This window comes from Mustela nivalis, assembly GCF_964662115.1.
Source record: "Mustela nivalis genome assembly, chromosome: 4".
In the NCBI taxonomy this organism is placed as follows: domain Eukaryota; kingdom Metazoa; phylum Chordata; class Mammalia; order Carnivora; family Mustelidae; genus Mustela; species Mustela nivalis.
The window spans coordinates 117833845-117859859 of NC_139023.1; the positions used below are offsets into that span (position 1 = coordinate 117833845).

The 26015-nt window shown below is 37.7% G+C and overlaps 1 protein-coding gene and 1 long non-coding RNA gene across 2 annotated transcripts; one reads left to right on the forward strand and one right to left on the reverse strand.

Annotated features, from left to right (window-relative positions):
- Positions 1-95: 95 nt before the first annotated feature.
- On the forward strand, positions 96-8793 carry LOC309862598. Its single transcript, XR_014310602.1, has 2 exons — positions 96-176; positions 5935-8793. It is a non-coding gene; the product is annotated as an uncharacterized lncRNA (long non-coding RNA).
- SPP1 (secreted phosphoprotein 1) lies at positions 8191-16469 on the reverse strand. The gene is made up of 6 exons (XM_082726618.1): positions 16337-16469; positions 14940-15004; positions 14789-14827; positions 11572-11613; positions 9892-10170; positions 8191-9029 (listed from the first exon to the last, which is right to left on the reverse strand). The coding sequence occupies exons 2-6, from the start codon at positions 14991-14993 to the stop codon at positions 8625-8627; spliced, it is 819 nt and encodes a 272-aa protein (XP_082582744.1). The 5' UTR covers positions 14994-15004; positions 16337-16469; the 3' UTR covers positions 8191-8624.
- Between the last annotated feature and the right edge of the window lie 9546 nt (positions 16470-26015).

The following is a 26015-nucleotide window of genomic DNA, read 5'->3' on the forward strand; positions in this document are numbered from 1 at the left end:
TGCTATGTTGGATAGAAGTGATGTAAAGGGACATTCAGTTTGTTTTGCTCTTGTTTGTCGGTTTTTTTGAGGTAGATTTGCTCACTGTTTTGACAGCTCCAGAGGGGCTCTGGAAGCACTGCCAAGAAGAGTCTGCTTGTGTTTTGGTGCATTTCCAAATGGTTTAAGGCTGGAAGGTAGGTGCTGTAGACTAACTCTTTGTGTGCCCCTCTCCTTGCCCAGATTCATATGTTGAAGTCCTAACCCCGATGTGATGGTATTAAGAAGCGGGGCTTTGGGACATGGTTAGATCAAGAGGGCACAGCCCAGAATAACCTTATAAAAGAAGTTCCAGAGGGATCGCCAGTCCCTTTCATCCCATGAGGACACAGCAAAAGATGACTGTCTATGAACCAGAAAGTGAGCTTTCACTAGACATCAAACCTTCTTGCACCAAGATCTTGGATTTCCCAGGCTTCAGAACTATGAAAAACAAATTTCTGTTCTTTATTAACCATCCGCTTGTGGTATTTTCGTTATAGCAGCCTGACCAGACTGAAACAATGAGGGCCTTCTTTAGAAGAACATGTCAGCATCAGCTCTTAATCCCCTTCCTCTCCATCATTAGTGTCTGGAATGAGGAAGAAGGTGATGTATGGGGAAAGTCAGGTATTTGAGCTTTACTAAGGTGAGGCCTCCCCTCAAGAAATCGGATGTATTATTTCCATGCAAAACTTCTGTACTTTTACTCAATAATTTCTAAATAATAACTTCAAATTAATTTCTAAATAATAACTTCAAAGTAGTACCTTGATATGTTATAAACAATATTAGTAATACTCAGGGCACCTTTTGGATTTTTCTTTAGGTCTGCCCCACATTCTTTTGGTGGTTGGTTCCTCAGAGGCAACTGGTCTTTTGCCTGTTTGGTTGCCAACCTATCCTTTCAATTTGACCAGATGAGTATATTCAGCCACATAGTTCTCCCAGATTTGTTTGCATCTTGGGGGTGGGGGCATCTAGAGATTGGGATCTAATATGCAATGTGTAGCTGCACTTCAGATTAAAATAACCACACTAGTCAGACATAAGTTTTTATGGTATCTGGAATAAAAGAGGTCAAGTCAAAGAGACTGCAGGGAACAATATTGCAATTGAACATGTAACATGTTACACAGTGTGTGCTTTGGGTCTGGGTGTTGCAAGTGGAGAACATAATTCATAATACTTCAATATGGGAATTCACTAAATTGAGGAAGCATAAAAAATTGCCTCATGATGTTGTGCTGTAGAAGATAGTTCTTTCTTCCTCTGCAAAACAGCGTTTTTAAGTCCTTTTCTGCATGCTCAGTACAGATCAAGAACAGAACTGCTTATTTTATTTTATTTATTTATTTTTAAAGATTTTATTTATTTATTTGACAGAGAGAAATCACAAGTAGATGGAGAGGCAGGCAGAGAGAGAGAGAGAGAGAGGGAAGCATGCTTCCTGCCGAGCAGAGAGCCCGATGCGGGACTCGATCCCAGGACCCTGAGATCATGACCTGAGCTGTAGGCAGCGGCTTAACCCACTGAGCCACCCAGGCGCCCCAGAACTGCTTATTTTAATTATTTGCTTCTCCCCTGCTGCACAGGCAACACTAACGCACAGGGAAGTTTTGTTGTTACTATTATAATTGCAATCAAACAATCTTTGGAGCCACTGTTACTAGAAGCCTGAAATATTAGGTGTGGGAGAGGGGAAGAGGCCATGCCAGCGACCAGTAAAAAAGGACTCCGAATCATGGTTAGGTTATACTACTACCAACATGGAAAAAGGATGAAAATATTGTCAGATTGCATCTGAAGTCAGCAGCTACAGGATCATTAGGAGATACTAGGTGACGGGTCATAATTTAAACATTATTTTTTGTTGTTGTAAAAATGTATTAATTCTTTCTTCTTGATTTTATATAAGAAGTGAACCATAAAGGAATTGCTCTGAGACTTTTATATTAATGGATGAGACATTATTTTAAGGACATTATTTATCATACATTCTTGTATTCTGCCAGCCCTTTCTTTCTACTCCCAATTTTGGGAACATTTCCAAACCTTGAGAAAAGTTGAAAGAATAATACATTTTGCCACATTAGTTTCTCTCTCCTTGTGTAACCTGTGTTTTCTGAATCATCAGAAAGCAAATTACAAAAGCCATGGCACATTACTCCTAAATATTTCTGAAGAACAAGGACATTCATTTCATAAATATGATGCCATGATCACACTTAAGAAAATTAACTGTAATTCTGCAATATCATCTAACATACTGTGTATATTCCCATTGTCATAACTGTCCCCAAATGTGTTTTATAGTCTTGTTTCTTTTTCAGTCCAGGTGCCAGTCAAAGTTCATGTTTTGTCCTTGGTTATGCCTCTTTAGGCTTTTAATCTAAATAAGCTAACACCCTTTTTTTCTAGGGTTGAAAGATTTAAAAAATAAAAATACAGTTAATTTGAATATCAGATAAATAATGACTCATACTTTAGTATAATACATACCATGCTTACGCTAAAAGAAGATTTTGTTGTTTATCTGACATTCAAATATAACTGTGTCCTTTATTTCATCTGGAAACTTTTTAGAAAGTTCAGGCCAGTCGTATCATTGAGTAACTCAATGTCTGGGTTTGCTTGTTTTCCTAGGACTTGATTCTGTTAAACATCTTTTTACAAAAACGTTTCATAGGGGATGTTGTGTGTTTCTTACTGTGTAACATTAGGAAGCAAATGTCGAGTCATCCCATTTGTGAAGCTAAGTTTGATTACTGGATGAAGATGACGACCACCAAAACTCTCTAGTTAGAAGCATCTTCTTTTGGAATCACTAATTCATGGAGGTGATCTTCTTGGACAAGGTGAATATTCTGTTGCCAATAACCTTTTGTGCAATTATTTTAACACTCATTAGTGGTCATTCCCCGAGTCAATATTATACTGTGGGTTGCAAGTTGATTTTCTAATTTTATCATTCCTTCTACATTTACTATTACCTGGCATTTCTCTGTAAAGAAGACCTTTCCTTCTTTTATGCCCTCTCGTATAGTATCACTATGTAGCAGTGAAACTAAGAAAAACATTTAATTTGTTATAATTCATTATTGCCATTATTCTTTTTATTCTCACATCCCTCCAGTTTTGCTGAATGAAAATCCCCTTCAAGTTTGGTTTTGGTCCTTTGGTTATGACCCTCTTTTGTCTTTGAGGGCTTCCTTGCATTCTATCGTTAAAGAGATTTCCCAAGCCCATTTTTTACTCGTTTTGCCCAAGGAGTGGGAATCAGCTTTTTTACCCACCTGTGACACCTGTCAGTTTCCTGCTGTCCTGCTTCATGGTACTGGCATCAGACCTGTGCACAGGGCCAGCTGGAATGATGGTCAGCGTTGTCAGTAGATGGCACTGGAGGGACGCTGCAGGAAATGGGCTCTTGCTGTCTGTGTCCTATCTCTCTGCTGTTTCAATGGGTCCGCCCCTAGGCCAACACAAGAACACCCAGGGTCCCTCACTCTCTGGTGAGCTTTCCTGACTCCTTCCTGACTTCTTGCTCTGCAGTCGTGGTGCATGGTTTCCTGCTTGCCAGCCTCAGCCTCCCGGTGCCCCAATGGGACGTGTCCCGTTTTGACCAGCGTCCACCCGCCAGCTATAAACCGGCTACGGCCCAGGATAACGTGACAAACTTCTCTGCCATCCCCTGGGCTACCAGCCATTCTCTCTCACGAAGTCTGAACCTTAGTTTTGAGGATTCATTGGACTAACCTGGAATGTCCTTGGCTTTGAGTCCAGTGTGGAGCTGCTTGCCAGGAGGAAATGGGATGCTTGTATTCTATGGCAGGCAGGGACAGTATAATTAATAAAGCTATCGCCTGTGGCTGATTGTGATGAAGTGGCAAATGAAGCAAATATAATGGGAGCCCAAGGGGCAGCCCACTAATGATGAGTTCAAGAATCGGGGTGTCTTAGCTTGTTTGAGCTACCATAACAAAAATACCAAAAAGACCTGCTGCTTTATATAAACAACAGACACTTATTTCTCACTGTTCTGGAGGCTGAGAAATTCAAGATCAAGGCCTCCATAGAGTTGGTGTCTGGTAACAGCCTGCTTCCTGGTTCATAGACAGCCATCTTCTTACTGGGACCTCCCATGGTGGAAGGGGCCAGGGAACTCTTGGGGTCTCTCTTCTAAGGACACTGATCCCATTAGTGAGAACTGCACTCTCATGACCTAGTCACTTCCCAAAGTCCCTGACACTAACACCCTTGTTTTAGGGGATTAGGTTCCAAATTACAAATTTTGGAGGGACATGAACATTCAGTTTATAGCAGGTGATGTGGGATTGAGTCTTCCCATAGTTAGGAAAGCTTCCCCACACCCAAGTTATAAAGTAACTCCTTCACGTATTTCTCTATTGTTTTTATAGTTTCCTTTTAAATTTACATCTCTGGTCTATTTGGAGATTCTTCTGTTGTGTAGTGTGAGATATGGATCCAATTTTACCTTTTTTCCAAATGAATATCCAGTCACTCAACACCATTTATTTAAAAGTCCATTTTTTCCCCCAAATTATCTTGGATGCCCTCTAGTAGTTTCCATATATATTTGGGTCTATTTTTGGAATTTCTATTCCCTTCCCACTCTATTTGTTTGCCCGTACCACAGTGTTTTTATTAGAGAGGCTTTATAGTCTGATTTAATATGTGTTAGGGCTAGTCCTCTCTTATAGCTTTTATTTTTCAGGATTTTTTCTTCCATTATTACATATTTATTTTTCCATATAAACTTTAGAATTAGCTTGCATCACTCTAGGAAAAAGTTTACCTTTATTTTAATTGGAATCACATTTATGTATTACTTGGAGAGGATTGTCATCTTTATGGTGTTGAGTTGTTTTATATGAGAACAAATGATGTCTTTCGATTTCTTCAAGCCTTTTTTAGCTTCAAGCTTTTTTTTTTAGCCTTTTCACTTACTGAAGTTTTTCTAATATAGTTTTGGCACATTTCCTTAAGTGTTTTATCCTTTTTTGTTTCTATATTGAATGACATTGTATCTTTTATTTTATTTATTTACTTTTTTTTAAAGATTTTATTTATTTATTTGACAGAGAGAGATCACAGGTAGGTAGAGAGGCTGGCAGAGAGAGAGAGAGAGAGGGAAGCAGGCTCCCTGCTGAGCAGAGAGCCCAATGTGGGACTCGATCCCAGGACCCTGAGATCATGACCTGAGCCGAAGGCAGCGGCTTAACCCACTGAGCCACCCAGGCGCCCCTGACATTGTATCTTTTAAGTGGTTACTGTTTGCATTTTTATGTATATGTTTCAGGTAAACTTTATTATTATGGTACTTTACAGAAATTGTTATCTTTAGTACTGATTCTTTGTTTTCTAAGTGTAGTATTACATGATCTACATAGAGATATAATTTATATCTCATCTTTCTCAAGTTTTATGCATCTGAATGTTTATGATTATTAACTTATCTCTAATACTTTGCTACATATCAAAGTATATCAAAGGACATAGAGGACATCAGAGGACATAACTGCTTTGTCCTTGATCTTAATGAAAATGTTTTCTCCATTAAGTAGGATGCTGGTTTTTAAACTGAGGTATAAAATATTTAATTGTGTTAAGAAAGTGTATCTTAATTTTTATGTTATTTTTCTGAAATTAAGAATGAGTGTTGAAATTTGTCAAAGGCTGTGCTACATTTTACTATGTGTTCACAGTTGTTTCTTTTTTCCCTTCTTCTATCATGATTTATTGTTGGGAGAGAATACTTCACCTGTATACTGGTTTTGGGTGTGAGCATGTGGCTTGCTTTAAATGATCAATAGTTGTAGTGTGTCAAGTTCAGAGTCTGAAACAGCCTATGTTTCTGCTCACCCCTCTTGTATTTCCACCTCTACCATCTGAAAGGCCCCTGATGGTTGCTGATCTCAAATGGAGAAGCATGGGGCGCAGACCTGAGTCCATCCTGAAGCCGGAAGCATAAGCATCCCTGATAACCCACAGACTGGTGAGTGAGAACAAGAAAAGTATTCGACCCTGTAAGTCACTGAGCTGTTGGGGCTGTTAATTACTCACTATTTTCATCCTGGTAAAAGCTCATTAACGCAAAGTCCTTTTTGTCATCTCTACATCTATCTAGTTGCATAACATCTTTGTTCTTAGATCTAACTACATGATGAACTATAGGAATGAATTTACAAATATTGAAGCTTCATTGTCTGGGGATGAGCCCCTCTTGATTATGAGGCAGTCTTTAAACTTGATTTTAGATTCTGTTTGCTGACGTTTTATTTAGAATTGTTCCGTTGCTAGTCATGAGTAAGACTGCTTTATAATTTTCATGTTGTGTGCGTGTTTTTGTAATCTAACCAGGTGTGGGTGTCAGAATATATTTGTTTCTTAGAGATCATTTGAGAGTTTTCCTCTGTGCTACAATTTAAATGGGATTGGGCTTTTCTGGTCTTTGAAGTTTTCATAGAATTTCCCTGTAAAATCATTTGGATCTGGTCTTTATAGTTAGTTTCTTGGTAACTTTTTCTCTTTCCTCTATGGAAATCTGTCTATTTATACTTTCTACATATAGCAAGACCAATGGTGATAAGTTGTATTTTCTTAGAAAATAATCCAACTTACTTAGGTCTTCCATTTTATTTGTATGGAGTTGTGTAAAGTAGTCTCTTTTAATATTTAAAAACTTACCAGTGTCATTGGTTATCTTCTTGCTTGTATTTCTTGTTTTTTTCTGCCTTCCTTCCTTTACTAGGTGAGTTAAAGGTTTATCTATTTTGCTGTTGTTGTTTTTACAAAAAGCTAGCATTTTCATTTATTAGTTTCTACTATTTTTCTCTTCTCTGCCTCATTACTTTTGCTTTTAAATTTATTATTTCCTTCCTTTCCTTTTATTTTGTTTTACTTATTTTCTCTACTTTTTTTTTTTTTACTTGTTCTTTTAATTTTTAAGATGGGAGCTCAATTTATTTCTTTTCTTTTTAAAGATTTATTTATTTATTTGACAGACAGAAATCACCAGTAGGCAGAGAGGCAGGCAGAGAGAGAGAGAGAGAGAGAGAGGGAAGCAGGCTCTCGGCTGAGCAGAGAGCCAGATGCGGGTATCGATCCCAGGAGCCTGAGACCATGACCTGAGCTGAAGGCAGAGGCTTAAACCCCTGGGCCACCCAGGCGCCTCTTTATTTTCATTTTTTAATGTGCTTGTTGCTGCAGGAATTTAAGACCATGGCTTTTCTGTGATCACTGATTTAACTATAATCAATTGATTCTGTGTTTTCATTATGATTCTTTTTAAGAAAATCTGCCCCTTAATTTTTCCCTTTTTGTCCTAAAAGTTACTTAATAGAGAATTTTAAAATTTCCAAGTGAAATTTCTAGTTTTAGAAAGAGCAGAGGAGTAAGACATGGAAGTAAAGATTCTTGTCCCACTTCAGGCTTCTAGAACTTTCAGTTTTGAATGAAATTGAAAGTCTTGCTTATTACCTGAAACTGCATTTTAAAATTTTCCAATACAAGAGGACTGCTTATTATCTAAGGTTGATCAAAATAGCTAGGGAAAAAACTGCTATGGGACCTATCAAATTTTCATCCAAGGACAAAAAAGCAATAGATTTACTGAGCAAATTAATGATGAGTGATGAAAAACAATAAAATTGATTTGTGATTGCAGCTAGGATTTCGTTAGCTTTTATATCAGCTTTGTAAAAATGAGAAAAAGGTGTTTTCCTGCGTTAAAGAGTCCAGCATGGTTGGAGGATTTCTGGCTCAATATCAACCCCAACTTGAATTCTCTTTCTGTAACTAGGAACTTTAACTCAGCCAGAATCTGTACGGTTGAACCGTCAAACCCCAGATCGCTCTCTACTAAGCTTAGTCGGTTCACTAAAGTAGTAAGAGATTGCTAAGACAGTATATCTTGAATGCTCTCAGCACAAAAAAGAAATGATGGTTATGTAACAGGACTGAGAAAGTGACAAGTTAGAGGTGTTAGCTAGTGCAATGGTGGTGATCATTTTCAGTACGAGTATATCAAATCGTCATGTGCTATACTTTACACTTACACAATGTTATAAATCATTTATATTTCAATAAAGTTGTGGGAAAATAAAAAGAGGAAAAGAAAAAGAAAAAAAGAAAAAGATACCACTAAACTCATTATATCTGAGACTAAGATTTATTCACACACACACACAAAAATAATCACAACCAAATATATACTAATTTAAAAAAGAAATGTTATAGTGACGTAAAGTTTTATATTCTCTTTTTATAAGTGTGTAAAAGTATTTTGTTTGTTTCTACATAAATTTCTATTCATAAAAGAAGAGCAAACATTACAATGCAGTGACAGCTTGCGTTTCTTCTATGAAAAGAACATAGACCAAACCCTGAAGCTTTTAGTTTACAAGGCTGTTACCATGAAGCCACACACTAAACTAATGATCAAAACTGGTATCTCTTTCCAGATCCATATACATATACCTTCACCAACTAAGCTGAGAAATAAGCATTTCATATTGTCTCCCATCCTGCTACAGTGTATTTTTTCTTTTTACTAAAAGCAGAGTAAGAAATTTCATTTTCTCCATCTAATTGACCTCAGTAGATGCACTGTCTAGTTCATGAGAGATGTGAAATTCCAGGTGCTTATCTTCTTCCACACTCCCGGAGTCTAGGACTTGCTCATTTTCGTGGCTCTTAACAATATAGATGCTGAGTTCACTGCTGACTTCAGAATTTTCCTGACTACCAGTCTCCTGGGAATGCTTACTGCTCTCATCACTTGCTCTCAGCTTATACTCCCTGGTTTGCCTGCGGTCCTTGGTTTCCATACTATGGTCATCCATCTGACTGGTTTCCTGACTGTGTTTTGCGTGGCTGTCCCTGTCAGAAGTTCCTTGCACTGTCTGGGAAAGAAGGTCAGCATTGAAGTCCTCTTCCGTACTCTCACTTTTCACAAGTGATGTCAAGTCCTCCTCTGTAGAATCAGGATACTGAATCACAGAACAAATGGAAGAAGAATTAAATGAAGAACCAAGGATGGGGACAGTCTAATTCTGCTTTCTAACTTTTAGACCAATTATACTGAAAATTGTCTAAATTTGGCTGCAGCAGAAAACAGGACTAGCGTGTTACTTTGTTTTTAACCGAGTCTTTTCACATATTCATCTCCTTTAGTTTAATAGATACATCAATTATGCATATGATAAAGACTATGATGTAGGTCTCATGATCTCTGTTTTACATAAAGGGAAAGTGAAAAAAGTGAAAGAGTAAAACGATTAGTAAGTGGCAAGGCTATGTGTCAAATTCAGATCCTTCAACTATGGATTAAACAAAATTTGCAACCCTACAGTTCATCTCAGGTATTTAACTTCAAAGCATGACCATTATATTGTGAAAATAGTTGCTGTTTTCCAAAGTTGTTTTCTTTAATCTAAAAAAGTGAATAGAATAAAATGCTTTAGAGCCAGGATTTGGGAAAAGATCATTGTTATTGAGAGACAAAAGTAGGGAGAAATTGCATGAACTTAAATGTAAAATCACCAAATGAAAAAATGTTTCGTGTTCAATAGTCATAAATTAGAGGCACTTGGGTGGCTCAGTCGGTTTAGCGCCAGACTCTTGATTTTGGCTCAGGTTGTGAGCTCAGGGTGGAGTCTATGTGTCCGTCTCCCCCCCCCCTTCCCCTCCTCCTGCTCTCTCTCTACAATAAATAATTTTTAAAAAACTTTAAAAAGTCATAAATTAATAATTCCTACTGAATGAATGAATGAATAAATGAATGTGAATAGACACACTCTGGTTTCCTAGAATAGGGCTCAAGTCATCGTCTGTGTCTGTTTAAGGATTTACCTGGACTTCATATGTGTGGGACATCTTCGATCTGGACCTCAGTCCATGAGCCATACTATCACCTCGGCCATCATTTGAGTCTCTTGTGGGGACAGATGGAGTGAAAAATTGGGTTGCTGGAATGTCAGTGGGAAAATCAGTGACCACTTCGTCAGACTCATCAGACTGCTTAGAGTCATCATCTACGTCATCGGAATCCACAGAATCCTGACTGTCCACATCATCTCTGTCATCGTCATCCACATCTTCATGGCTTTCATCGGACTTGCTTGAGAGGGTCTGAAAAACAAGATGGCCAGAAAAATTGGGGTAATAGTTTTTTATTTTCCCTTAGTCTTTCCTGGTGCATTTGTCTTACAGACTAATTTGGTTTCAGAATCTTTGCATTCGCAACAGTGTATTCAGTGGTTTCTAGGAGCAAAGTGAGTATCTTCCAACTTCTTTTTTAACACCAGGATGAATGGAATCATAATCTGAGGTATTTTTCTTGCTCTTCCACAAATAATTACTTTCATAGACATTTTCAAGCCATATATGTGAGTATAATGTTTCCATGGATAACATTGCTTTTCCTTATTCATATTAGATATTATTTAAATTACCAAATTCAATGATGAAATGAATACAGATACATAATTGTGATATTACTTTTTATTTGAAATGATAATTCTCAGGAGATTGGAGCATCCATGTATTAATGCATATACTAAAACCTAAAACCACCCCCTTATCAGCATGCATAAGCAAGAGGTGACTCCATTATGCTTGTCTGTCAACTGCAACTCAAAGCTGTCAACCAAATTAATCATTGAATATCTATTAAACTTCTGATTAGCAAATAAACTGGATTATTTATCTAACTTTCCTAGTTAGAAATTCTTTGCATATTTAAACAGATGTTAAGGAGAACAAATTTAACTTATCTCTTTGTTTAGCAAATATATCAATAGTCTTAATAAAAAACAATAGCTGTCACCTAAACCATTATGTTTAGGAACAGAAATGTTCCCCTGAGATTAAAATCTTGGCTTTCCTAGGCATTATTCGATGCTTATCAGATAGTAGATAAGACATTTACAAAATACCTTAAAGAAAATGTTAAGAGGCTTACTATTTCAAATAACAGACATTAGTAAACATTTCCTGCTACACTAAACTTATCTGAAGAAACCTGGTATTTCTTTCTTTTCTTTTTTTTTTTAATTAACATATAGTGTATTATTTGCTTCAGGGGCACAGGTCTGTGAATCATCAGTCTTACACAATTCACAGCACTCCCCATAGTACATACCCTCCCCAATGTCCTTCACCCAGCCACCCTATCCCTCCCTCTCAACCCCCCAGCAGCCTTCGGTTTGTTTCCTGAGATTAAGAGTCTCCTATGGTTTGTCTCCCTCCCAATCCCATCTTGTTTCATTTTTTCCCTCCTTACCCCCAATAGCCCCCTGTGCTGACTCTCAAATTCCTCATATCAGCGAGATCATATGATAATGAAACCTGGTATTTCTAAAGGTTAGTAAATACATTTTTTGGGGAGCAGGTTTTAAATTGGCAATTTACTGTAACATTTGCTAATAGAATATTGTCGGAATCAAACTCAGGCCTTGTCATTAGGAGAAAGAGTGGCTTCTTTCATCTCTCTATGGCATGGACGGCTTCTGACTCACGGTGAGGACTCACCTTTTGTTGAAAATCATCATTTTCTTGAGAGAGCACAGTGTACTGGAGAAGGAGGGACACATATCAGTTTATATCAAACATATCTCATATTTTAATTCAAAAGTTAGCCTTTGCTATCCAAAGCAGGTCTTATTTTTCAGCCTCATAAGTGGGTGGCTTGAAGTGGGGAAAAGCTGACATAAGCAGATCAATTGCTATCTTAAGCTCACATTTACTGTCAGGCAGGAAGGATCCGTTTAATTGGCCTGAATGTTGTTGTTCTTTAATTGTGAGAAATTTAATTCTTAAAATTAGTTAAAATTAAAAATACCTGTAGCGCTAGGAAAGTCTGCTTTTTGAGATGGGTCAGGCTTTAGCCATGTAGCTATAGCACCTGGGTATTTGTGGTAAAGCTACAAAAAATGTTGCATATTTGTCATTATTAAAGAAAGAAACATAAGGATCTCTAAGTGATAAACTGAAAAAACAACTGTACTTCACTGATCTTGATAGATAAGTATAATATGCCTCTCTATGGTCAACCAGAGCCTGAGACACCTCACATTTCCTTTCTCCTGCATATTCATTTCATACACTCTTATATAGTACTGCCTTAGATCAGGCATCCTTTCAAAGGGATTTACAAATATTCATTTAATCCTCTCAACCCCCTGTGAGATAGGTATCATTATTCCCATTTTATAGATCAAGAGAAACTCAGCCACAAAGAAATTAAGTGGCAGAGTCGGGGTTCAAACCTATGCAGACTAGCTCTTCTCAATGAGGCATTGTGTGCCTGCTGGACACCGGGCATTCCTGTCCTGTGCTTACTAGCTTAAATATCCCCTCAGATAAAGCATGTCTAAAGCAGAGGTGCCCTTAATTAGTGGTGATCTTCACTGTTCCCTCTATGGAACAAGGAGGAACTCTCTGAGGCTGGTTGTCTGATACAGTATCCTCCGGTCGTGTAGCATATGGTTGTTTAATTTAATTAAAATGGAATATAATAAAAAAGTCAGTTCCTCAGTTGCAGTAGCTACGTTGTGGGTTCAGGAGCCACATGTGTCTAGTTGCGTTCTGGGTGGACCATGCAGAACTATAATATTATTATAATATTAACATCATGGCACAGAAGTTCCATTGCTCCATGGTGTCAGAGGTGTGAGTGGAATGGTCTTTCCTTTAGCCAAGTTATTTATCTGGAAAATGACTATCCTAGGACAGAGAATGGAAATCGCTCTGAGTAAGTGTCATCTGATAGGCTGTATCACCCAGAGCCAATCCCTTCCCTTCCCTGTCCTTGAGAATGAGAGCCCTGGCCAGTTCCATGGGTCCCTTTCACAGCCAGCCACTGGGTGGGGGAGGGGCAGGGAGGCAACCAGTCAGCAGCACTTGGTCTTTTCTCCAGGGCTGGCTCCAACTGGAGCAGTGTCATAGTGGGCTTCTCTGAAATCTTTTGCTGGAGGAAAGGGTTCCTTGCCTTAAAAGAAGTGAAACTAGAGTTCTAGAGGAGTTCCAAGTTTCCCCCCACCTCTCTTTTAAATTTAAAAATATATAAAGAGGATATGTAAATATGTTATAATTTATATATATTTAATATATATATTTCCTGCTGCTACATATAATATGCGCTCAGAGAGAAGGCATTTGTAAGTTAAATTTATGATTTAAAATAAGGTACCATGAGGACAATATAGGTGAACAAAACAAATAGATTAAAACCCCCTGATAGTCGTAACACTCGCAGACAACAATGCTCATCTTCAGAGGGATAGCCTTATAACTTTCACATATTTCCGACTAGCTCTAAATTTCTAGGATGCTGGAAGGTTGAGCTCTTCACTTATCTCCTCAATGGAACTGAATAATTTTATACTGTTATAGCTTTATGTGCCACATTAATTCTATGAAAAAGTCACCAATTCTTGCCTCATATAGTGTGAACTCTATCTTCTCTGTAAATGTTAATTTTTCTGTCCTATTGTTTTCTCAAATCAGTTGGAAAACAGACATGCCTCTACCTACCTAGTTGCACATCCAAACACATGCAGCAAAGTTCTCCTAATGACTTCATTTAGCAATCTCTTTTCAGTGACCCCAGGCAACTCTATACAGGCCTTTATTCTGTTTATCTGGGATTGAACTCTGTGTGCCTTTTAGCCTGAGCTTCTCAGAACAATGCCCATTTGTTATTTGGCTGGCACAGTTTCACCCATTTTGGAAGGACATGTACATCTATTGATTTCATCTTAGGTTTGGTTAGGAAATTGTTAAAGTCAGCTGACAAGCATAACAGATCCAAACAGCATAAAAACCTTTCTTTTTATAATGGGTTCCTTAGCCAATATCTTAGGAGATATTATGAATCATACAAACTGTCCAATGTGTGAGACAGATTTTAAACTCAGTAAGCAAAGGATGGAATTTTTTATGTCTAGTACAGTATGTTGACTCATGGAAAGAAAAAGTCATATGACTTCATAGAATTCCTTTTACATAAATGATAATGGCCCAAAGAACTAGTTTGGTGTTAAGAATGTGTATTTACTAAAGGCTATACAGATCCTCCTCAACTTGCAATGGGGGTATGTCCCAGTAAACCCATCACATGCTGAAAATAAGGTAGGTCAAAGATGGATTTATTACACCTAACCTGCTGGGCATCATAGCCCCTCTTAGGGCTTAAACATGAGCTTAAACATGCTCAGAGTGTTTACATTAGTTGGCAGTTGGGCAAAAGGCACATAACACAAAGCCCATTTTATAATAAAGTCATGAACATCTCATTTAATGTATTGAATACTAAGAGTGAAAAATGGAATTGTCGTGTGAGTACAGAATGGTTGAAAGCATATCGGTGTTTACCCTTGTGATGGCCTGGCTGATTGGGAGCTGTGACTCACTACTGTTGCCTAGCATCCCAAGAAAGTATTGTTCCATACATCGGTAGCCCAGGAAAAGGTCTAAATTCAAAATTTGAAGTATGGTTTCCATTAAATGCATATGGCTCACCCACCATGATGAAGTTGAAAAATTGTAAATGGAACCGTCGTTAAGTCGGTGACCATCTGTAACTGTGCTTAGTACTGGCCTAGGTTGAAAGCCGGTAGTCAATAAATACTTATTAATTAAAAGCATGACTATGAAAATAAGTAAAATGGCAACAAATATGTATGTAGTGCCTCTCATGCAGCTGCATAAATCATCTGACTGCATGATAAACCTGAAAGATGCTTACCTGCTTTTCCTCAGAGCTCCCAGAATCGGCCTGCTTAATCTTTGAAACAGAAAAGATCAAGAGAGATTACAATGTGAATGTGTTCCTAGCACAGGGGAGCACACAATTTATTTATTTTGAGAAATATCCTTTAAGATTCAGTTGTACTCACCGGAATCGCATAGGCAATGCCTAAGAGGCAAAAGCAAATCACTGCAATTTTCATGGTGATTTTTCCTGCAAAATATTTTGTAAGGAATATTTGATTTCTTTGTAGGGTAAAATGGTGATACCTGTTTATGCTAGTACACTACAAAATTATTACAAATAAAATATATTTCCTGTAGAATATTTTCTACTTTTTGGAGAAAACATATGTTTTAATCACCATGGCCTTTTGAGTTGCTATTTGTAATGCCTCCTTTTTACTCCATCTCTCACTATTAGGCAAGGGAGAGAGGAATCTCACAAGGCTATATTCAACTTTAAGATTTAGAATTCCAGGGACACCTGGGTGGCTCAGTCAATTAAGGGCCTGCCTTCGGCTCAGGTCATGATCCCAGGGCCCTGGGATGGAGTCCCACATGGGGCTTCTTGCTCAGCAGGGAGCCTGCTTCTCCCTCTTCCTGCTCTGCCTGTTCCACCTGGAGCTCTCCATGTGCTTCTGCTCTCTCTCTGACAAATAAATAACTAAAATCTTAAAAGAAAAAAAAAAAAAAAGATTTAGAGTCCTAGGGATTATACCATTACTATGTGACAGCTCAGCTACCCTAACCTAAAAACAGATCATTAGTAATTGAATTAAAACAATAAGCTGCTGTTGGAATGTTTATTTCTCAGGAAAGAAAAACACAAAGAGAGAGAAAATAAAACTATAGAAAGCAACTTGCTTTCTTCACTTTTCCAGCATGTATTTTAAGTGTGATTTTTAACTTAAATTATTAAAAAGGTACTACTTGGGTAAAATGAAGCTGTCTCAATGCTCAGTTATTTAAGAAAGGCATTCTAGAAATTTGAAACAAAACCCAAAACACTGAAAAAAGTCAACAGCTTTTCTATTCATGATAATAAGTCTGCATAGTGTCATACAGGTATCTTGGTGAGGAATTTAACAGCTAAATACAGAAGTGAAATATTCAGAAAGTTTTTTTCCCTTGCAAATAGGATGGATACATTTTATCATTGAAACATAGCATAATTATTAGTTCACATTGCCACTAAAGATCCTTTTCCTTTTAAATGCTTCCACAGCCATCTACCCATTAAAAATAATATATATATAGTCATTCAAAAGGGGCATAGAATTTTTCTTTTTTTTCTTGTTTGGAAGAAATCTTTTACTTCTTTTGAGGACTTCCAAGCATTTTTGAGTTATATAAATGACTGGCTTTCAAAATTCCCAGTTACCTTTCTTCCAGGAAATCTGTAATACATCTGGCGTGCTCAATTAAAAGACTAAAACGGCATAAGTCTGCTTAACAGCTTTACAGTTCAGCTCTTTTCCTTACAACTTGCCCTTCCCACCCTGAAATGAAGTAGAATGCCTCGGACAGCGAGGTGCGGGCTTACCTTGCTCTGTGGCTGGCTGAGAAGAGAGCCCAGTCCTGGATGATGCTGCCTTGCTCGCCTTCTCCTCCTGCTGCTGACAGTCAGGACCTCCCAGAATTTAAATGCTGCTGCAGACATTCTCCACCAACACAGGGAGGCGGAGTAATGTGTCATGAGGTTTTTTTGCCACTGCCCAACCCACTTGCTCCCACACTTCCCCCTCTGGTTTTTGTGGTTAAAAAACAAAGAAGCAAACACAGAGAAACTACTCTAGAGTTCAAACATTACTGATGTACAATATCATTAACTAGGTGTTTCATTTATGGGATTAGCATTCAGCATCATGGAAGGGCATGTAGGGGTCCTGTAAAAAAATGGGGAGGAATGACTAGTTCTTTGGGGTTATAATGTTTGAATTAGAAGGAAAAAAAAAAAAAAGAACATAAATCAGTCTTAAATGAAATGGAATAGATTTTGGTTTCTTTCAGGTTAAATAACAGATAAGGTAATATATGCAACCAAATTTGCTTAATTTGCTTAATAGGTGCAAGGCTTTTGTTCAGGTGGAAGAAGAGTTTAGAGAGGCTCCCTGCATCCTTTGCTACTCCAGGCTCAGTGTTGTGATTTCAAGTATGTAGCAGTTTGTCATTTAGACAAATGACATTACTAACACTAAATTCCATGTTTATGCCCCTTAAGTTGGATTTACAATGACCTTTCAAGGACACGGATTTTTGTCGCAACATTTGAATTGTGTGGAGGTGGTGAATCGGGTAATTTGCTATATAAGACAGAAGAATGATAATTTACTCTATATGCTGCGGAAGTAAAGCAGCTTCTGACGAAGTGTTACTGCTTGAGAAGGCTGCTTCTGGGGCCAGAGTGTGGCTCTGAGTCCCACTAAGTAAATCTCTTAGCCTGCCTGTATTTGTTTCTTCTTCTGTCAAATGAACATGATATTACGTTGCTCATGGGGTTTGTGAAAAGTTTAAATGAATCATGTGTAAAACTAACCATGCTATTACATGCATATTTTAAGCACTGTGTATGTTAACTATTCCTGAAATTTTTAGAAGAGCATGTTTTCACCATTTGTAGTATCTTTAAGTGGAATAGGTTATTAGGATGAGGTTAGATTATCAAGAGGGTAATTTGCACATCTGTATAGGAATGGATTGATTTACGAATCATCTTTTTTTCTAGTTTTTCTACCAAATATATATAAAGTTTGTTAATAAATAAAATGAAAAATATTTTTCTATATCAAAAAAAGCTTTACGGGGTATTTAAAAGGTATTTAAATGAAAGAAAATTACAGATGAATTTTGAGTATGGGACTAGAGAAACTAGGGGTAGCAAAGCTCTGAGTCCATTTTAAATATTTAATATTTTAAATATTTAATATTTGATATGTAATATTTAATACTGTTTTGAGATTACTTAACTTACTTAACTTCATCTACTTCTCTTAGTTGTGAAATGGGGGGCACACTATTCATTTACCTCACATCTCACAGTGTAAGAATTATATGAGATTAAAGATAAATGGTTTTATTTATTATTAGTTCTATCTATGGTGTCAGCTCCTGTGTACTAAACGCTGCTTTTAATAGAAATATGGATTAAATAATTTCTTGCAGTGTAATCCCATAGGTTTTGGGACATTTGGTGGTGGGGGTAGGTCTATTATGGATCCATTCCAAATGAGTTGGTATTGTTAATCGGTGGGACCTAATCACACATTTTAATAATTCAGATGGGGGCACCTGGGTTGCTCAGTGGGTTTAGCCTCTGCCTTTGGCTCAGGTCATGGTCTCGGGGTCCTGGGATTGAGCCCCACATTGGGCTCTCTGCTCAGCAGGGAGCCTGCTTCTGCCTCTCTCACCTTCTCTGCCGAATTGAGATCTCTCTCTTTCAAAAAAAAGAAAAAAAATTAACTCAGATGGCAGCTATCTCTATAAAACATAAAGCATACAGGTTATGAAGTTTCAAAATAGATTTCTTAGTTTTGCTTTTAAAAAAATTGTTTTTTCCCTTTAAACATATTACCCACATAAATTTGTCATGTCCATTTAGTGTGTGTGTGGGGGGAGTTCACAAATTCTAAAAACAAGATTTCCACAGGACTCACTATGGTTTACTTTGTGCCCACGAGAATGACTTAATACAAATTTAGAGAGTTATAGGAATAGGTTTTGCTGCAGTGGAGCCATGTTGAGATGAACCCTATGACCCACTCCAGGACTCTTCTGGTCATAGCTCCACAGTGCCACACGATGGCAGCATTTCTGAAAGGGATTTCGGACCATAAATCTGGTTCTGTTTTCTCATTCCGGCAGCAGGATAAGACCTGTCACATATATAATGACAGAACTGTAAAACAGCTGTGGGGCCTTCCATTTCTTGGAATGCCAGGTGAGAAAATATTTCCCAACAATGCTCCACTACACAATAATAAGGAACACAGAGGCCAAGAGAATGAAAGCATTCCTGTTTTGCTATGTCATAGCTTACAGCAGTCCCAGGTAGACGCTATTGTCTCCTTCCCCACTTCCCACACTCACTCAAAACGTTACTGATTCCGAGATCTCACTCAGAGGAAACACTTGCTACTTCACAGTTGAAGAATGTGTCTGGGATGCTTCAGAGATGAGAGGATAAAGTGATTTGTAATAGAGGCAGTTGTGCAAAGTATGAAATGGATAGTGTGTTCATTCTGACTTTTTAAAAGGCTCCTTCTTCTTGCTTTTTGTAATTAAATATGCCACTGACACTAATTGTTTTCTGAATAAGATTTTCCAGCTGTCAGAATTAGTGTGTTAAATGATTAAGGTCAGAAAGTCTTAATTGGGGGTGCCTGGGTGGCTCAGTGGGTTGAGCCGCTGCCTTCGGCTCAGGTCATGATCTCAGGGTCTTGGGATCGAGTCCCGCATCGGGCTCTCTGCTCAGCAGGGAGCCTGCTTCCCTCTCTCTCTCTTTGCCTGCCTCTCTGTCTACTTGTGATCTCTCCCTGTCAAATAAATAAATAACATATTAATAAAAAAAGTCTTAATTGGGAGGTTTGATCTATTTCCATTCTTGTTTAGGCTAATGAATGCTTGGTTGTTAGAGTCAAAATGTTAAATCCATCAAATTCCTTGTAAATCTTGTACGGGGAAAGGAAAAAGTTTAGTTGTTAAGCCGCAATACAAAGAGGGATTTATGATTGTAAAATATAGACACTATAAGAAGACATATGGGACATATAAAAAAGTGTTTTTTTCTTGAATGACGTAAAAATTCTCAAGTGGAAAAATTGAGGTTCCAGATGTCACTGTTTTGTGGAGATTTGTGTGTGTGTGTGTTTGTTTTGTTTGTTTTTCTTTTTTAAAGATTTTATTTATTTATTTATTTGACAGAGAGACAGAGAGAGATGCAACCCAAGCAGGGGGAGTGGAAGAGGGAGAAGCAGGCTTCCCGCTGAGCAGGGAGGCTGATGTGGGGCTCAATCCCAGGACCCTGGGATCGTGACCTGAGCTGAAGGCAGACAGACACTCAATGACTGAGCCACCCAGGCACCCCGTTGTAGAGTTTTTAAAATACCGACTTCCAGTTTATTTGGGTATTTCTAATCACATTCTTGGTAAGGTATAATCAACTATTTAAACTTTTTCAGCTCTGCAAATAATGATTTTTTTCATCTGAAACAATGTTCAGGTAAAAATCCAGTGTCTTGGGTACCATCACTAATCTGGCAGAGAGAAGTAAGGAACTGTAAGTAGCTAAGCAGAAACCTCTCACAATATTCATCATTTGTTGTCTAAGGAAGAGGGTCATTATTTATTAGAGGAAAGGAAACAAGGGAGGAAGAAAAGAGGGTGCTATTTTTAAGTTCAGATAATAAATTAGAACATTTCAGAAATAGAAAAAACACCATAAAACTTTTATCTTATTGCTCAATAACTTAAATAATGTTCAGCTCCTGAAGAAAGTGGCCTTACTATTGGTAAAAATTACTTTCATTTAAAACAAAAGAGAAAAGTTTCATTTTAGGCACATAGAATGGTTATAGAGTAAATATTCAACAAGTTGTTAGAGATTAACCACTCACTTCTGCTTCCTTAAAAAATTTTGAGCACATAGTTTGTGCTTATCAATCCCATGTACTGGGCTTGAATTCAGTATATCATATGTGGTTATCTAATATTTGCTGGTACTCAAGAATCAGATAGTGTTTTTCTATTAAAGTATTATTACCAACTCTGAGAGCATTCTAACACTCTTTAAGTGGTAGATTCTTTGAAGTGGACTTAACTTATTAATTTTTTTAAAAGATTTTATTTATTTATTTGACAGACAGAGATCACAAGTAGGCAGAGAGGCAGGTGGAAAGAGAGAGGAAGGAGCAGGCTTCCTGCAGAGCAGAGAGCCTGATGTGGGGCTCGATCCCAGGACCCTGGGATCATGACCTGAGCTGAAGACAGAGGCTTTAACCCACTGAGCCACCCAGGTGCCCATAATTTTTTCTCTTAAAAGGACATCATTCTTACCTTCATGGAGTCTCATGGAGACTTTTATTCATGAAAATCAACTAAGAAATTTGGAACTTGTATAGCCAGTGAGGTTTAGGGAATGCATTAAATAGTAAACTCAGTGGGACTGTAGATAGGGAAAGGCATATGGTGGAGCCACTGTGTCTACACTGGAGTAGGGTGGGTATTTTGGGATTGAGCTCAGACAGGAATTCTCTCTTTCCACCCAACATCAATCACAGCAGCATAGAGGCCTATACCTATAGCAACATGAAGCTCATCATCAGACAGGACCCAAAATGTGTTGCGGGGGGGCAAAGCTGCAGAATTGTACAAATACAAAGTCTAGCAGCTCAGGCCCCTATTAGTACAGAAACAGCATTTAGCCACAATAAGCAATCAGTGATCAGCATTCTGTGAATGTATTTGAGGGGAGAAAAGCATTCTTTGGAATTCGTTGATCAGAATTCTTAAAATCTGATGTTTGAGGGTGCCTGGGTGGCTCAGTTGGTTGAGTGACTGCCTTTGGCTTGGGTCATGATCCCAGGGTCCTGGGATCAAGTCCCACATTGGGCTCTCTGCTCAGTGGGGAATCTGTTTCTCTCTCTTACTCTCCCTCTGTGTTCTCTCTCTCTCAAATAAATAAATAAATAAAATCTTTTTTAAAAAATCTGATGTTTGAATAATTTTTGGTAGAAAATCCATTGTAAGGTTAATATGAAAAAGTAAACACATTATATGTTAATAAAAAGATAAAAAAATTATTTTAAAAAAAGCGACCACTTCAATATAGAACAGAAGAAAATCTGAAGAAAGAAGACAAAACTAGACAACAAAAGAAGTGGCTAACTCGGTTCTTTTTCTAGCCACATTTGACTGAGTTTTTTTGTTTTGTTTGCTTTGCCAGTTCCTATTAAGGAAGAACTCACATTAATGTCTCTAGTCTTTGAAACAGCATTTATGATTTTAAAAATATAGTAAAAAAAATTAGTACTTAAAATTTGAGTCCTTTAATGTTTGAATTTTTTAATAAAATGAAAACCCATGATATGCTTATCCCATAGTTTATGTGTCAACAAATATTTATAAATGAAGAAAAAATTAACTCTATTGCAAAATATAAATAATTTTTATGTAAGCTGATTCATTCATGATTTTTTTCTGATGCTTCCTTCAAGTCCCAAATTGAACATCTCCTCTGGTACCTATTAGAAGTCACTATTAGGCAGAACGGATTACACCTGAGAACTTTAGGCAAGATTCCAATGTCCAAGGAGGGCAGGCCAGGTGAATGCTTTTTTTTTTTTTTTTTTTTTTTTTTACAGAATATGAGGTCCTCTGAGGTCTAGCATTCTCCTGTCTCTACAGCCTTATCTTTCACTGACTCTCTCATAGTCTGTGCATCAAGCACACGGAGCCAGTTGGCGCTCCCCCAAGCGCCATGCTAGTTTAGGTCTCCACGCCTTTGTTCACACTGTGTGACACCCGTGCCTGGGATATCCCTCCAGTCCCATCCACACCTGCATGTGAAATATTTTCTTTCCAGACTTAATTCACATTAAGCAACAAGGCATCCCCTATAAAACCTTTTTTGACCTTAATAGAAATAGCCACTTCCACTTTTTGTAGACACCTTGCCCAGGATCTAGCACAGTACCTATGGGAACTTTATTGCCATTACATGCTTGTCTCCTTACACTAAAGTAATCTCTCTCCAGGCAGGGCCTCCCTCTTACTCAGGTTCCTATCCACCACTTCCTGTGAGCAAATCAGTGTCTGAGGAAGACGTGAGTGAAGGGACACACCTTTTATTAAGGCTGAGTCCTATGGATGCTCCATATAACGCTAACATTTAGCATCGGTTTCAGGGAATGAGAACAACTAACTGCTGGGGTCTCAGAATAATTTGAACAGGAATCTCCCGCTTATCTGCAGTTTCGCTCCACGGTTTCAGTTATGGCTAACCACTGGGCTAACAACTGCGTCTGAAAGCAGATAATCCTCCTCCTGTCGAATCGTCAGAAGGTCAATAGTAGCCTGACTGCGTCATTCCCCTCACTTCATCTCATCATGTAGGCGTTTTATCGTCTCACGTCATCACAAGAAGGGTGAGTACAGTACACGATGTTTTGAGAAAGAGACCCATTCACGTAGCTTTTCTTTGTTATAATTGTTCTATTATTATTACGGTTACTACTTTCCTACAGTGCCTAATTCATAAATTAAACTTTGTCATAGGTATGTAAGTATAGGAAAAAAAAATAGTATGTATATAAGGTTCAGTACTATCTGTAGTTTTAGGCATCCACTTGGGATCTTGGGGTGTATTCCTTCAGGTAAGGGAGGGACTGTATATACCATTTTATTTTTTAGATTTTATTTTATTATTATGTATTTATTTGACAGAGAGAGAGAGAAGGACAGCGAGAGAGGGAACACAAGCATGTTGGAGTAGGAGAGGGAGAAGCAGGCTTCCTACCTAGCAGAAAGCCCAATGCAGGGCTTGATCCCAAGACCCTGGGATTATGACCTGAGTCGAAGGCTGACGCTTAACGACTGAGCCACACAGACAACCCTGTATATATGTTTTAAAAATGCCATTCCAGAATCTGAAGAACCAGGATCTTTCCCCCTTATCGATGGGGTTCTGACAAGCCCTTTAGCTTGCCTGGGTCTCATGTTTCTTAATCGAGTTAATCTGGATTATTTTTAAGGTCAATTTTGGTTCAAAGTCTGTGATTTTATGTTTCTTTTTAAAATTCATGGGGAATGAGGTATCGATATTACAACACGAAGAGCAAGCAAGTTATAGAAATAGAGATGGCATTCAGACTATAAGAGAAAGGAGAAGTTCAGATTAAAAAACAGAAAGACTTTGACACAAACATTCTCTAATGGGCTGGGAGTCAGGTGAGAGTTGAAGAGTCTTCAGGATGTTTTAAAGTAAACTGTCATGTTTTTTTTTCTTTTTTTATATTTTAAATCATAGATAAAAAATAATGAATATTAAAATAATATTAGCAAAAATAAAATATATTTTAAGAGGCCAATCACTTCCAACATATAACTCTGATGAGTCAATCTTTAAGGTTCTGAGAATTTTTTTTAATCCTTACTTCCCCAAATAAGGGTGTTCTAAAGGTGTTTTCTCAATGCGGGTCACATGAATTTCTTTTGGATTCTGTTACACCAAGAGTGGGAGATTGTAGAGAAAGTGACTGAAGAAGTTGGCTTGTTTCTTTCCTGGAAAATGCTGCTTGTGGTTTTTAGGAGGCAATTTCATTGCCAAAGAGATCAAGAATATCAGGCTTCTCCATAATCTGGAGATGTTTTTAGATTTTTCTTTCCCGCATTCACATCCTCTTCATTTCCAAGCATCTGCAGATGTTACTGGTCTAGACAACCTATTAATTTCACTTTGTATGAGATGAAATAATTCAAGAGTTATCTAAAATCAAAGTTTGTGATAAAATTCTATTCTCTTTGTACCCATTCATATATAACAAATTTCTACTGCTTGTTTTTTCCCTAAGAAACACTTCTTCATAACTATTATGACCTCAGCATTTACGTTTTCTATGGTAATAAAGAGTGAGCCCAGAACTTTTGCTTTTACTGTTAAAAAGAGAGATATTCAAAATAATAATAATAATAATAATAATAATAGTTATTATGTTTGTTATGTAGTTATTATATATGTTTTCATGGAAGACCTATAATATTCTAGATTTTAAAATGTACATTGTGTCTAATATTCTTAACAACTACATGAATTCAGTATTAGGATCTCCAATTTTCAGGTCATTAAATGGAAGCCATTTACTGTGTGTGCAGTCATGTCTATATAGATGATTTTATTCACTCCTTGCAAAATTCTTTAAGTATATATTTACAGGGTCAATAGAGGTGCAGAGAAGGGAGTGACTAGTTCCTCCTGTCTAGGTTGGAAAAACTCCCTAAAGAATGCTGGGATGCAATACAGAGGAGGAACTGGTTTTAGAGACTAACCTCTAAGATGTGAATCAAAAGAATAAGCATCCAACTTTGACCAAACTTGACTGAAAACAAGCAAGCATACAAAAAAAGCTCTAAGTGACAATAATATTGGTGAGAAATTTTGTTGAGAGTGAGTAGTTTTGTTTCTCATAGGCTCAAATCTAATCAAAATGCAGAGCTTTATTTATCCACAGGCCACACCGCTAATGTCATGCTATGATTAAGAGCCACCCAGGGTCAGAGAGTGTTAATACATCCCTGCCAATCTTATGCTGCTATGAATCACTAACTCAATACACAGATTAGTGATTGTGGGTTAATAACATTAGCATCGTGCTTAATACATACAACGACCTAAAATATTAGTTGTCTTGATTAGCTGAGCTTGGAGTGAATTGCTTGTTCTATTTTAATGGTCGTTGTATACCCAGACAAAGGAACAATGCAAAGGCACAAATTCATAGTTAGTCTTATGTCTGGCTACATTTGGATTCATTATAGCATCTACCATAATAATTGTGACAGGCATTGCTAAATGCACACCCAAAAATTCTTCTTCAGTGTAGTTGCTGGAAAGCAGCTACCCAGATGAAACTACATTTTCCAGCTTTTTCTTTCTTTCTTTCTTTCTTTCTTTCTTTCTTTTCTTTCTTTCTTTCTTTTTTTTTTTTTTTTGCATCTGGGCGTGGCTGTGTGACTAGTTCGTGCCAACAGAATATAAACAAAGTGGTGAGTTTTTTACCTCTAAGCTATAGTGCCTAAAAGGTTAATGGTGCCTCCTCCATAGCTTTCTTTCTTATCCATTGGCTGAATGAAGAGGACTGTGAAGGATTTCTGGAGGGTAAAGACCCAAGGGGGAGATAGTTTGAGCTGTCTGCTGACTAGGGACCCTGGTATTTTAAAATCATATGAACCAGAGATAGGCTCTATGGCTTCAGCTCCCTGATCGCTCTTACAATAGCAGCTCTTACCTTAATTAATGCAACCCCTGACATTACATGTTCAATCCTTTTTTTAAATTTAATTTAATTTCTTTTCAGTGTAACAGAATTCATTGTTTATGCACCACACCCAGTGCTCCAAGCAATCCGTGCCCTCCATAATACCCTCCACTGGGCTCCCCCAACTTCCCACCCCCCACCCCTTCAAAACCCTCAGATTGTTTTTCAGAGTCCATAGTCTCTCATGGCTCA

Bases quoted from the DNA above. Each gene is read 5' to 3' on its own strand.
- SPP1 (XM_082726618.1), bottom strand. From the start codon at position 14,993: ATGAAAATTGCAGTGATTTGCTTTTGCCTCTTAGGCATTGCCTATGCG. The intron at 10,171-11,571 runs GTGAGTCCTCAC...CTTGTTTTTCAG, and splicing joins ATGATGATTTTCAACAAAAG to ACCCTCTCAAGCAAGTCCGA. The intron at 9,030-9,891 runs GTAAATCCTTAA...TCTGTGATTCAG, and splicing joins CCCACACATATGAAGTCCAG to TATCCTGATTCTACAGAGGA.